A 14,997-nucleotide genomic window follows, 5' to 3' on the forward strand; every position below is an offset into this window, starting at 1 on the left:
CAGACTCGACGGTTAATCTGTCAACTTCTAGGGAATCTTTGTTTTCATTTCAACAATTTACTATCTGTTATGTGCTAGATGCCTTGCTTAAGATTGATGTGTAAAAAAAAAAAAAAAAAAAAAAAACATCCTCTGGTGCTGATATGCTTGATACATTTTTGCTGCAGCTCTCTGACCCTCTGATTGCTGAATCATTAACCCTTATTTTTAACCTGGTACTATCCCAAGGGTTTGTAAGGTGGTCCATGTACGCCCTTTCACAAAGGTTATGACCCTTGTGCCCTAAATAATTATCGGCCTTCTTGCCTAGCTAAAATATTAGAATCTTTGATTAATTCTCAGCTACCATCTTTGCCTTTGTACTTTTCTTATCTTTGAAATGTATTCTAAATGTACAGTGCATTTGGAAAGTATTCAGATCCCTTCCCTTTTTCCACATTTTGTTATGTTACCGCCTTATTCAAAAATGCATTAAATAAATGTTCTCACATCAATCTACACACAATACCCCATAATGAAAAAGTGCAAACAGATTTTTTTATTTTATTTAGCTAAATAAAATAAAAAGTACCTTAATTACATAAGTATTCAGACCCTTTGCGATGAGACTCGAAATTGAGCTCAGGTGCATCATGTTTCCATCAGCATACCTTCTGTAATGAAGGTCATGTATACATTGGTACATCTTATCTTCTTTGTTTTATATAAGAAGTACAAAGGCAAAGAAGCCCATACCTTGCTAAGAAGAGCCTTTACCTAACATACATGCAATGAACCTACTACTATGTGAAGGGTCCAAACAGATATTAGAGAGAGAAGCATCTTTTTTCCATGTTACAAAATAAAAATATTTACATGGGCCTGTTTTTATTAAGTGTGATAATAATAATGCATCATATAGTTAAACAGGCAGTTCCCATCACAGTGTACCTGAACAGACTTTGCTCCAACATATTATTTATTTCCAAATGTAAGATTGTATCACTACTTTCGTGCTTACATATTTACAACAAAAACGGAGTAACAATTTCTAAATCGAGGACAGGGTGCTGCGTGCATACAACCAGGTTACAGCAAGGACATCTCAAATGAAGTACAGTGAAAAGAATGTCCTAAGTGCATTTACAAAAAAAAAATGTTAGAGAATAAATAAATATGAAATGTTTTTGTGTATAAATTGCAAACATTGACAGAGAATACAACACTGAGCAGCACATCCAACTAACTATCGAGGTTTGATCTTCAACCACTGTTATTGATGATAATCACACTACAAAGCTAAGATTTACTGAGACCGGTGTTTTTTTCTTTAGCGGACTGTAAATAACAACCATTAGCCTAGTTCAGTCACTTTGGTCCCAGAAGCTTCGATCATTTTAAGGAGTTTGTGTGTGTTCTTTCCATCCCTCCTCCTGCCATCCTCTTCAGTGCTCCCTTGGAGTAAGTACAAGTTGCTCCTAATGTCTTGATCCAGGGTCAGAATCTAATGGGTAGGTTAAGGATTGTGGGTAGGGTAATCTGTTCCTAGGTCTGCATTTATGGGTAACTTTTCCCTCAGTACACTGTCCATGATAACTGTTGGAACTTATCTGGGTCTAAAAGGTTATGCAGGGCCTCTTGATCTGAAAGGCAAAGGAGGTTAAGGTTTTAGCTGTTGTTGGGTTTTGAGAATGTGAAATATACTTATTCATGTCACTGATGGAGTGCTAAGATTTAGAGGGTCTACACCAGAAGTTAAGGGTTATAGGAGGAAGGTATATAGTGTGTGCAACTAAGCTTGGAATGTGTTGAGTGCAGGGAAGCAATAACACGTGGCAGGCATTGATAAGAGGAGATGGGTGGAGATTTTAGAAACTAACAATGTCCCTGTGGCAGAGAGTGTAATGCATAACGTTTACATTATGTCAGGATATGTTATTGTTAGCCATCAGAGATCCTCTGGGAGGAGAAGAGAGACAGTCTGGTATCAATAACCATGACAGCCTTGAGTTAGGGAGGAGTGAGCACTTTTTGGTAGAGGTCAGGTTAGATGAAGTGAGGAAGAACAGATATCACTAAGGTTCTGTCTAGCAACAGAGATGCATTGGCTGTTCAGATGTGGAGGAGGAGACTCAGCCTCGGAGAAAGGGTTAAATATCAGTGCTTGTGTGAAATGTCGGTTGTCTGAATTACAACTGTATCGACCCTTTGGGAAGAATTAAGCTTCTCTAGTGTCCGTGAGGTTCTAATTTTCAGAGTAAATAACTAACACTATACAGTTGAAAATTTACCACACTTGTCTTTTGAATGCCAATTTATAAACACACATACAGGTCTGGACTGGGCTAGTGAAACAGATGGTGCTGCTAACAGTACATTTTCCTCCACTGCCCCGGTCCCCATACCAGGCTCTCTGCTCGCAGACACACGTGACCGCCCTCAACCTACCAACTGTTTGAGCTATCAAAAGATCTAATTGGATAACTCCATCGGCAACATTTCTAATCAGCTGTGGAGTGAGCTTACGGTACATTCTTAACGCTGTTATAGTAGACGACTTATACTTTGAGCTAAAGGCTCACCAGTGATGAGAGGACATCCGTCGAAGGTAAAGATGCGGACGTTGGGGCAGTTTGTAAGCACAGCCCTCACTGCCTTGCCTGTCAGGTTACGACATCGGGCCAACTGGAGTTCCTACAACACATCCAATCACATAGTTTATAGATCCCTGTCTGCCTAGACATAATACTCTGGCTCCAAAATAACATGGGAAAATTTCACACTTGGAAGTCTTTGTATAAAAACAAATAAGACTTGAATCAAGGTTGGACGTTATCTTTCCAAGTGTGCTTAGATACTAAGTTGCTGCCATAGCCATCACCTTGAAGAACTTGTGCACATAGCTACTTTTTTGCACACTTATACTATACTAGGGGTATTAATTGATCCTTTTAAGTTTAACAAACAAGATCTACACAACAAAAGCATAAAGGGACAGAGTTTTATTGTCCTCTATGAGGAAATGATTTTCATATGCACATTTGTTGGTCTTCTTACCTTCAAACTATTAGAGCACGGTGCAGTAGCCAGCCCAATGACACCCTCATCTGTAACCTGAAACAAAGCGCATATGAACTCAGTTTTGCTGAGGTGATTGTCAACTAAATACTTACAAGCAATAAGCAGTGTACATTAGCTACATCAGAAGTTTGGTACTTCTAATGTGCGTTGTGGTGGAAAAACCTCTCAGAAGTCAGTTGGATCTCAATATACAAAAGCTTTACTACGAGCATGCATGCAAGGGAAAAAACAATTAGACTCGCTCTTTGTTCACGCATACATTTATAGAAAAAAATGGGGAGGGGTGTGGGGGGGTGCCATATGCCACTTGGATGAGTCAGTTACTTCTACATATCACTAGGTAACAGTCCCAGAGGTAGCAGATAAATCATACCAAGGACACACAACCTCAGTTAACAGAAACCACAAAAGATTGTTTCACAAAAAGTTATAACATGGCAGTTTAGAAACAGTTATAAAACAGACTGATTAAGTGAAAAGGGCAACTTGAAACTGTGTGATTGAGCAATCTTACAGATACTAAGAGGAACAGGCTGACCTGTTCCTTATTCAGGCCATATAAGATGACAAATTAAATGTTCCTCTTCCAAAGCGTCAAAGTACCAACCTGGCAATGCTGCGTTCCAGAGGGATAAACCATAAATTCCTGTTATACTAAGATAATCTAAATCTTAGGAATAGGAGCGCAGCCTTCACAAAGTATTCAGTCCTAAACCCAGGTTTTAAGTTTATTAGAGAGATATGTCATCCAATCTGTGCGCGAATCTGCAGTGAAAACGGAATAAGCATCTCACTCACTCAATTGAATTACCTGGGTTCCCGAGAGATTGAGGCTATGGAGAAGCATGCAGTTTCCTGCCAGTGCCAGCAGGGCGGCGTCTCCCACAGCAGAGCAGCCCCAGAGGGAGAGGACCTCCAGCGAACTGCAGCCGTGGGCCAGCGCCAGGACCCCTTCATCGGTCACTGCAGCACACTCAGTCAGGTCCACGACCTGCAGGCCTGGGCAGGAGGCCGCCAGGGCCCTCACACCTACAGAGAACCGACCAATCAACATGTTAGTTGTATAGAGCAATGTAATTGTATTAGATCACATCAAATGTCATATTGTGTTGTAATAATAATTACTTTGTGAGTGCTTAATTTGACCAGTTTCACACATGTACAAGTCTGTATTATATGCATGTGTAAATTGGAAATGTGTTTTTTGCATATTCCAACTCCCCCTGAGACAACCTCGGAGAGTGGGGTCACAGCAAGGGTCAGCCATTATCAACCGCGATGTATTGTATTATGATGTTCATTACATTGTAAAGTACTGTATTGTAAACAAAGAGATGGTCCAGTAAAAAGCATGAGCTGGTGCATATCCAAGAATGTTGGTAGAGGTGCTGACTAACAATAGTAAACTGATTTTGGATTTTTTTAACACAGAAATTGTTACATTTGGTAGGCAGGTACCATCTGAGGTGATGCTGGGGTGGCCCCGCAGAAGGATTGTCCGGAGCTGCGGACAGCAGATTTGTTGCAGGGTGGAGTCAGACACTCTGCAGTTCACCATGTCCAGCTTGTGTGTCCCAAGATGCATCAGCTGAGGGCAAACACAGTAAGAAGTGTGCAGGAGTTGGTTCTATCCCAGTAGTAACACAGAATGAATAGCATGACTTTGATTAGAATCATGTGTGTTAGTGCTGGCCAAACCAGAGAGGAAGAGAGAGGCCCAACTCGGGGGAAAATCTGTCTCCCTCCAACAGGTAGTCTTTTTTTTTTTTTTGCCCACCAAGCAAGCAGTTTTTGTATGGAGGTCAATAAGAGTGTGTCGAATTTGGTCATCAAAATTTTGGGGGGTGGATTTTATCAAATAGAAGTTTTGTAATGCTTAAGTTGTTACAAATGTACTGATAAATAGGACACGTGACATCCCGGCAACTCTGAGAAAAAAAACTTCATATCGGAGTTGTCTCAGGGTAGCTATGCATATTCATGGTATGAGGCTAGTAGCATAGCGCATCTCTCCATTGAATACAAGCAGTTCACCTCAACCACCCTCATCGAATATTCAAAATAGGATTACTATATTGAATTGTATCCACCAAGCCAAAAAAAATAATAGGTGGGAGGTAGACAGCTTGTGTCGTGGAAATATTTGCTCAATCATATTTCTCAGATACCGGAACTTGTGAATTCAAATAGACTTTATTACAAAGTAACAAGCCGAGCTGGTTCATGGATCAACTGACTTTCCAGCCTCGGCACACACTTTCTATTCAGTTTTCATCCTTACGTCACACACATAGTAACTCCTCTTTATGTTAATGACTCATCCCCTCTGGCATTTAGCCACCATTATCATTTTGCCTTGCACTCATTTCAGCTTGGTTTCCATTTTCTTATTGGAAGATTCTATTGGTGGCGTAACCATAACAATGATACAAAAATAAACAGACACGCACACTCCTAATGCATGTGCATGTCTAATGGTGCTTAAGTAATGCAAACCTATGCTCATAATGCACGTCTAATGAAACTCACTGGACTAGGTAATGGCTTCCATTAGCCTAATGACCTAGACACACATATAGAGTGCACTGATTCTGCTTACTACTCTAAGATGTATAATGTGCACATGTAACGGATGTGAAATGGCTAGCTAGTTATCGGTGGTGCGCGCTAATAGCGTTTCAATCGGTTACGTCACTCGCTTTGAGACCTTGAAGTAGTGGTTCCCCTTGCTCTGCAAGGGCCGTGGCCTTTGTGGAGCGATGGGTAACGATGCTTCGTGGGTGACTGTTGTTGATGTGTGCAGAGGGTCCCTGGTTCGCGCGAGGGGACGGACTAAAGTTATACTGTTACACACACACGTACTGGAAAATTCCCAATGCCTGCTGTGTCGCTTTGTGGATTACTCCCATTGTTAGGGTGGAGAGATGTATCTTGTCAGTATATCCATAATCCTTGGCTAAACACATGCCCTAGCTCAATTGAGGGCGCTGCTGGTGGATGATATATGTACTGCTGGGCTGGAACAAAAACCTGCACACAGTCAGAACTGAAAGTGTCCACTGTGGTTCCAGAACAGGAATTCTCCAGAACCACAGTGGACAACCGTATTTCATATAACACACAGCTAATACCTGGCTGATGTTTAGGTCGGTCACCGTGCCCTGTGATGACATGATTCGTAGCAGCGTGTCTTTTATGCCCGCAGGTAAAGCCATGAAGTTACTGAGGTATCTGTCCGCATAGATTGCGACATATACGGCGCTTCTGCAAGAATGGAAATGTACATCAATGAACATGTAACTATCTAACTAGTAGGTGACGTTAGCTACACTAGACACCTAGCAAGCTAGCTAGACGAATTATTACAAATCACATTTCATAGACGCTCAAAAAACGAACATTTCTGTAACCTGTCAGAGCTACCCACTCACATATTCAAAAGCGAATCCATTGCCAAAATGGCACTCCTGTGTCTGTGCAAGTAGGTATGGAGAAGCTAACCTCCTAAAGCTAGCTCCCTGACAGGTGATCCAAACACAGATAAAACAATGAGCCAGATATTTCACCGGATGTATAAATGTGAAGCATCCGGTCGGCGTTCCCACTCACTACCAAATATGGTGACGACAGGAAGCCCAGTGGTCGGCTGTGGGAAAAGATGGAGTAAGATTTTGGCCGAAATTCAGCAAATGTTTTGATCGATGAAACATTTGATCTCCATACAGGTTTCTGTTTCCAAAATTATAATCTGTAACACAGAGTGGACTGCGTTTTTGACAAATTGTAAAAAATAAAAATGCGTTGTTTAGAAGGAGTGCAAGGGCGAATTGAATGATTGCAGCCTCGCTCTTCACAGAATAGGCGAACTTCCCATCACTACGCAATGTCGAACAATCCCAGTCAGTCACTTTTCACCCGGGGCAAACTACACCTACCCGGGGAGAAAAAGTGTATTTTATGCCTTTTATGTCTTTTTAAATTATTTTAAATGTTTTATTGTAATCAGATTGCAGATACTTTTGAAAAATAATAACTTTTAGCCAGCAGAAAATAGGAGTATTGCGCCGTGATTGGCTCAGTCTGTCACTCATCGGAACACCACCTCATCGCTAAATGTAAGTCCTTAGTAAGGGTAGACAGCCAACATTTCAGCCCTTTGTGTCCTGCCACTGCCATAGCTATATTACAAGTGCCCTTCCAAGAAGGCTCGAGGTCATTGGTCACAGATAAAATGACGTCAAATCACGTTATAGTCATCATCATCATGAATCAAGTCCACAATCTACTGGCAAATTATTTTTAATCCTTGTCATATGAAGAGAAATAATGAAGAGAAATTATAGATCGGTACTCATCGGCCATTGGACATAAAGATTACACAACAAGTTGGAAATCGCAAATTCAACAATGAGTCGTTTGGAAGGAATCAGTGGCTAACTGCAAGCATTTCAAAGCAATCATTAGCCTTGCTTTTCATTGGCGTGGCTGTGTTTTTTTTCTTCCCATTTCCCACCATAAATTCAGAGAATGCCAGACATTGATGACAAAATCTGCCCACAAAGGACCGCCACGCCAGCCACCTTCCTGTTTAAATGAGCATATCACAAGGTCAGTCCAAAAATGTCTTGCATGTGTAACAGTATAGCTTCCGTTCCTCTCCTCACCCCAACCTGGGCTCGAACCAGGGACCCTCTGCACACGTCAACCACAGTCACTCACGAAGCATCGTTACCCATCGCGCCACAAAAGCAGCGGCCCTTGCAGAGCAAGGGGAACAACTACTTCTAGGTCTCAGAGCGAGTGACATCACCGATTGAAGCAGTATTAACGTCAAATAGTGTTATGACATGTATCTTTTTTCACATGCAAAAACCCAAAACGGCGTTCAATGTGCCTCATCCTAATAATTTGGTATATACTGTGGGCTAAATCAAGGGGAGTAATCAAGGAGATAATGATGACCAGGTGTGCGTAATGATGAGGAGCAGGTGTGCGTAATGATTGGGAGCAGGTGTGCAAAATAATTGTTGCCAGGGCCGGTGGTAAGTAGACCAGCGACGTCGAGCGCTGGAGGGGGAGTAGGGGTGACAATGTGGGAAGGAAGTTTGGGACAAACCAGAAAAAAAGGGGAAAAAGTCATGGCATTCTTTTGGGAGTTGCCGGGGACCTCACAATACATTATCACCATTCTATATGTATTGCCAGGGACCTCACAATACAATATCCCCATTCTATATTGCGATTCGTTACTGTGATTTTATTGTGATTCAATGTTCCAAACATATTGCTAACTATATGTCTGCTGCAGATGGACAAGAGACCCATGGAAAAAGGTTTTATCAGTCATGGAAATGCAAGAAATATCGCACAGTAAAAAGGCCTCGTTCATTATTTCATTCTGGCTTCCATTATTGTCACGTTGCCATGCCAAGCTAGAATTTGTACATTTGTATTGTCAGTAATGTCAAGACAAAGAGGTCTGTGAAGAGGGGTGGGTTTCTTTAGGATTTATATTAGGCATAGATGCTTGTAATGTCCAACTGGTTTAGTCATGATGATAATACTGACATGACATCGTGACACGCCTCCAGGTCAACACCTACAGTACCTCATCATGTATATTCCAAACGCCGTTCTGTTTGGGCTGTACATTGTTAGATGAATATCTTACAAAATGCCCTCTTTTGTAGTTTCATTATTGTCTTTAGTTATTGTCCTGCATGATATTTGGATGCAAATGGGAAACAATCAGACCAGGCTAAACATTTGTGTGATTTTGAGAGTCTGTCTATCACTACTTGTACTGCATGTAAAATCTGTGGTTCAGGATTGTCTAGCTTAAGCTGAATAGACAATATGATTTATTTATAATGTTTATTTGTCAGGGACAATGTACAGTACAACAAAACACCAGTTTTAACATTAACATTTCATCAGGTGTAAAGCTTAATGTTTTCCACGATGAATATGTAATTCTTTCATTCAGGACAGATCATTGTTTAAAATATCTGGCTCAAGGTTTACTTTATTGTCCCCAAGGGGAAATAGGTATTGTACACACATAGCTGCTCCATACAGTAACAATACAAACATGAAAGTACTTCCAATCACAAATACTGCACATCTCCCTATCATACGTAGCCGACCAAATCACAGATGATTTAATCATATATACAGTACCAGTCAAAAGTTTGGACACACCTACTTATTCCAGGGTTTTTCTTTATTTTACTATTTTCTACATTGTAAAATAATAGTGAAGACATCAAAACTATGAAATAACACATATGTAATCATGTAGTAACCAAGAAAGTGTTAAACAAATCTAAATATATTTTATATTTGAGATTCTTCAAAGTAGCCACCTTTTGACTTGATGACAGCTTTGCACACTCTTGGCATTCTCTCAACCAACTTCATGAGGTAGTCACCTGGAATGCTTTCCAACAGTCTTGAAGGAGTTCCCACATATGCTGAGCACTTGTTGGCTGCTTTTACTTCACTCTGCGGTCGGGTGATTGTGGAGGCCAGATCATCTGACGCAGCACTCCATCACTATCCTTCTTGGTCAAATAGCCCTTACACAGCCTGGAGATGGGTTTTGGGTCATTGTCCTGTTAAAAACAAATGATAGTCCCACTAAGCGCAAACCAGATGGGATGGTGTATCGCTGCAGAATGCTGTGGTAGACATGCTGGTTAACTGCCTTGAATTCTAAATAAATCATTGACAGTGTCACCAGCAAAGCACCCCCACACATCACACCTCCTCCATGCTTCACGGTGGGAACCACAAATGCGGAGATCCTCCATTCACCTACTCTGCGTCTCACAAAGACATGGTGGTTGGAACCAAAATCAAAAATTTGGACTAATCAGACCGAAGGACAGATTTCCACGGTCTAATGTCCATTGCTCGTGTTTCTTGCCCAAGCAAGTCTCTTATTATTGGTGTTCTTTTAGTAGTGGTTTCTTTGCAGCAATTCGACCATGAAGGCCTGATTCACGCAGTCTCCTATGAACAGTTGATGTTGAGATGTGTCTGTTACTTTTTATTTGGGCTGCAATCTGAGTTAATTGCTGATTTCTGAGGCTGGTAACTCCAATGAACTTATCCTCTGCAGCAGAGTTAACTCTGGGTTTTCCTTTCCTGTGGCGGTCCTCATGAGAGCCAGTTTCATCATAGAGCTTGATGGTTTTTGAAATTTGTATGGTGGTTGAAAAACTAGTTTTAATGACTCCAACCTCAGTGTATGTAAACTTCCGACTTCAACTGTATATATACTTGTTTTTCAACCACTCCACAAATGTCTTGTTAACAAACTATTGTTTTGGCAAGTTGGTTAGGACATCTACTTTGTGCATGACACAAGTCATTTTTCCAACAATTGTTTACAGACAGATTATTTCACTTATAATTCACTGCATCACAATTCCAGTGGGTCAGAAGTTTACATACACTAAGTTGACTGTGCCTTTAAACAGCTTGGAAAATTCCAGAAAATGATGTCATGGCTTTAGAAGCTTCTGATAGGCTAATTGACATCATTTGAGTCAATTGGAGGTGTACCTGTGGATGTATTTCAAGGCCTACCTTCAAACTCAGTGCCTCTTTGCTTGACATCATGGGACAATCAAAAGAAATCAGCCAAGACCTCAGAAAAAAAGTTGTAGACTTCCACAAGTCTGTTTATCTTCATATCGAGCTATCCACTCTATATAAAGTGTTATTTGATTTTCTCCCCTTGGAGTGGTCGTGATTATAGCAGCCGCCACAAACACTACCCCAACTAAAAATGTCCCTATGCCCCATATTATTGCCCTTTTACAGTGTGATCTACACTCCTCCTTCTTTTCCATCATCACCTCCTCTATCAAATCCTGCTCTAGCCTCTCCATCTTGCTCGGCCTCTCCCAAGTCAGTAGGTGTTGGTGCAGTTTTCACCTGGGACACGTGGATCCAGGTCTTCCTTCCCGACACCTTCACTGCTGTGTCAGTCACTAGTAGGACAATGTGGGGTCCGGTCCAACTCGGCTGAAAGGGTACCCGGTTGATGGACCTTCAAGTACACCTCGTGTCCTGGCTGTAGTGAGTGTGCTTTCCAATCCTGGTGGAGTCTATGGTGGGCCTCTTTCACCTGGGAAGATACCGTACAAGTACAAGTGTAAATTGTACAAGTGTAAAGTACAAGTGTAAGTTGTTTACAATAGTTTAGCAGTTTGTCTCCCATTCCTTGAAGATCACATAGCTCCAGCTGAGATACTGGTGCCCCTGGTACCCTCATGGGTCTACCCATGGCTATCTCGAATGGAGACAAGTGAGTCCTAGCATTTGCTGCCGCCCTGGTGGTCATCAGAACTGCGGGTAGATGGTCTACCCATGAGCCTTGCTCCGACAACAATGCTTCGTGAGTTTCTCCTTCAATGTTTTATTGCTGTGTTCAACATTTGCTGCTCCCAGAGGCTGATATGGAGTTTGGAAGGATTGTTTAATCTTTAAAGCCTTACACACGGCCTATACCACCATTGAGGTAAAATGAGTCCCTCTGTCTGAATCTACAGATGATATCCCTCAATAGGGCCTTCGCCACATTCCCTGCAGTGGCCGCAGCTGTCAGAAATGCCTCTACCCACTTTGTGAATGTGTCAACACACACCAGTGCGTATTTCTTTCCCTGGCTTGCCGATACTGGCCCTATGAAATGTATTTGCCAGTTGCAAATTGGCCCTTCAGGAAGAGGAATATGTTTGTGTGGTGTGGGTATTGCGGGCGCTGCATTACATTGACTACATACAACACACGTCCTTGTAAAATCCTTAAACACTGCTCGAGTTTTGGGCACCCACAAGGTCTGTTTGAATTTATGCATCATGTTGGAAGGGCCATCATGGGTGATCCCATGATATAGCTCTGCTAGTGTCCCTAAGATAGCTGGTGGAACCAGCAGCTGACCCTCCTTTTTATGATGCCACAGGCCTTCCGACATCACCTCTGCTCCCTTCTCTAACCACTGCCATTTAACTCTACCAGGAGTGGCTTCCTGCATTTCCAGCAACTCTCTCTGTCCCCCACTATTGTACATGGTTGTCCCGCACAAACTGCATGTTTTTGTGTGATGACTGCATTACAATGTCTATCCTTATGTACAAACATCTCAAACTCTCTATTTACGTCTGTAATTCCCTGTGCTGGGGAATGGCTCTTCACATTCTGGTGTCCGCTCTACCGGGTCATGTCCCCTACCGTCAAAGCATTTAATGGTTTAGCCATTAATGAGAATGACGGTATAAAACTGTGGACATAACCGAATAGTCCCTGTGTTTTCTTAACCCCTCTAATTGTTGTTGGAATTGGCAGTCGTTGGATTGCGTCTTTTTGGCCAACCGTCAGCTTTCTTGCATTGAGAGATAGTGTGTCCCAGGTATGTTACCTCTGGGAGCGCAATTTGTGCCTTTTCATGGGACGCCTTCAGACCAACTTTTGTTAGGTGTCTCAAGAGGATGACAAGATCCTCTTCATGGGCTGTCTGAGAATCTGAACGTAATAGCATGGCCTTTTTCTGCCTTGTTGTTAGATGGGGTAAATTGCTTCACCAGCTCATCTTTTATGGTTATTGTGGCAGATGGCCTCAGCCTTTGATCTTCCCCCCTAGGGCTGTCTTGTGTCCATGTGGGACACTCTCTTATCCAGTGTGTCATACTCCCACACTTAAAACAACCCCTTTCTTCACCCCTGGCAGGTTTTCCGAATTTATAGTTTCTCTCCCTCTTCCTGCTCGGCTGCCAATTTGCATTACCTTGAGACTCCTCCCCAGCTGGGAAATTATCCACCACTACTCTGACTCGGACCCCCACTTGTTCTAGCCCTGACTCTGCCCGCACCGCTGCTGCAATTATGTCTGTCCATGCACTACGGGCATGGTTATGTTTCTGTACCAGAGTGTTTTGTTTCAGAGATAACCATTTGCTCCACAGCATCAGAGCCCACTTTTGACTACGTGTTTTCACCCCTGGTGCAAAACATCCCATAATTACCTCCCTCTACATATCCTCAGGGACGTCTTTTCCTGTAACTGGAAATACTGGAAACTTACGGTGACAACTCCTATATATGCTTTTGCACTCCTCATCAGCATCCTCACCCAACTTGTTTACTGTTTGTGCCCACCGATCTGTGGAGTTTTCAGGTGAAATAGCCAAACGCTCTTTTACCCTGTCTCCACCGGTTTTTACAAAAATGACCTCCCGAGTGCTGAAAATATAAGTTCTGTACACTGAATATATATTTCTCACTTCGACACAGTAGGGTTATATTGTAGCGTTTTTAGAGAGAAACTTTCCACAATACTTGGGCCATCACTCAATAACTATATTACCTTAGCAATTTGGAACTTCTGAATTAATTTATCATTTTATTTATTTGTTACTGTTTTCTTCTCACAAATGTTCCAATTATTTATCTACTTATTTCTACAAATTCAAATGTATATATATATATATATAGCAGCGGTGCGGGCAGAGTCAGGGCTAGAACAAGTGGGGAGCCGAGTCAGAGTAGTGGTGGATAATTTCCCAGCTGGGGAAATATGTATATATATACAGTGGGGAGAACAAGTATTTGATACACTGCCGATTTTGCAGGTTTTCCTACTTACAAAGCATGTAGAGGTCTGTAATTTTTATCATAGGTACACTTACTTGTTGGTAAGTGATCAAATACTTATGTCATGCAATAAAATGCTAATTAATTACTTTTTAATTACTTTTTAATTACTTGGATTTTTGTTTTAGATTCCGTCTCTCACATTTGAAGTGTACCTATGATAAAAATTACAGACCTCTACATGCTTTGTAAGTAGGTAAACCTGCAAAATCGTCAGTGTATCAAATACTTGTTCTCCCCACTGTATATATTCACCCCCCCCTTGGCATTTTTCCTATTTTGTTGCCTTACAACCTGGAATTAAAATATATATATATATACATACACTACCGGTCAAACATTTTAGAACACCTACTCATTCAATGGTTTTTCTTTATTTTTTACTATTTTCTACATTGTAGAATAATAGTGAAGACATCAAAACTATGAAATAACGCATATGGAATCATGTATTAACCAAAAAAGTGTTAAACAAATTAATATATTTGATATTTGAGATTCTTCAAATAGCCACCTTTTGACTTGATGACAGCTATGCACACTCTTAACATTCTCTCAACCAGCTTCACCTGCCTAGAATGCCAGCATCCCGGAGTCACTTCTTCACTTGTTGATGTTGAGACTGGTGTTTTGCGGGTACTATTTAATGAAGCTGCCAGTTGAGGACTTGTGAAGCGTCTGTTTTTCAAACTAGACACTCTAATGTACCTGTCCTCTTGCTCAGTTGTGCACCAGGGCCTCCCACTCATCTTTCTATTCTGGTTAGAGCCAGTTTGTGCTGTTCTGTGAAGGGAGTAGTACACCGCGTTGTACGAGATCTTCCGTGTCTTGGCAATTTCTCACATGGAATAGCCTTGATTTCTCAGAACGAGAATAGACTGACGAGTTTAAGAAGAAAGTTATTTGTTTCTGGTCATTTTGAGCCTGTAATCGAACCCACAAATGCTGATGCTCCAAATACTAAACTAGTCTAAAGAAGGCCAGTTTTATTGCTTCTTTAATCAGGACAACCGTTTTCAGCTGTGCTAATATAATTGTAAAAGGGTTTTCTAATGATCAATTAGCCTTTTAAAATGATAAACTTGGATTAGCTAACACAACGTGCCAATACAATAGTCATTTACAACATTAACAATGTCTACACTGTATATCTGACCAATTCTATGTTATTTTATGGACAAAAAAAATGGCTTTTCTTTCAAAAACAAGGACATTTCTAAGTGACCACAAACTTTTGAACGGTAGTATATATTCACCTGTGGATACTTGCATCAA

General features: G+C 41.3%; 1 protein-coding gene across 1 annotated transcript; it reads right to left on the reverse strand.

The window, feature by feature from the left end:
• Positions 1 to 517: 517 nt before the first annotated feature.
• Positions 518 to 6,633, reverse strand: amn1 (antagonist of mitotic exit network 1 homolog (S. cerevisiae)). Its single transcript, XM_071405616.1, has 7 exons — positions 6,492 to 6,633; positions 6,192 to 6,324; positions 4,519 to 4,648; positions 3,872 to 4,089; positions 3,037 to 3,093; positions 2,562 to 2,673; positions 518 to 1,622 (listed from the first exon to the last, which is right to left on the reverse strand). Exons 1-7 carry the CDS (start codon positions 6,509 to 6,511, stop codon positions 1,555 to 1,557), a joined length of 738 nt encoding a protein of 245 aa, XP_071261717.1. The 5' UTR covers positions 6,512 to 6,633; the 3' UTR covers positions 518 to 1,554.
• Between the last annotated feature and the right edge of the window lie 8,364 nt (positions 6,634 to 14,997).

The sequence above is a fragment of the Salvelinus alpinus genome, chromosome 6, assembly GCF_045679555.1.
Source record: "Salvelinus alpinus chromosome 6, SLU_Salpinus.1, whole genome shotgun sequence".
NCBI classification, from domain to species: domain Eukaryota; kingdom Metazoa; phylum Chordata; class Actinopteri; order Salmoniformes; family Salmonidae; genus Salvelinus; species Salvelinus alpinus.

Coding starts and splice junctions, on each gene's coding strand:
- amn1 (XM_071405616.1), bottom strand. CDS start 6,511: ATGGATTCGCTTTTGAATAT. Junction 4,649..6,191: donor CCGACCTAAACATCAGCCAG/GTATTAGCTGTG, acceptor GTTTGCCCTCAG/CTGATGCATCTTGGGACACA. Junction 4,090..4,518: donor CCCCAGCATCACCTCAGATG/GTACCTGCCTAC, acceptor GGTTCTCTGTAG/GTGTGAGGGCCCTGGCGGCC.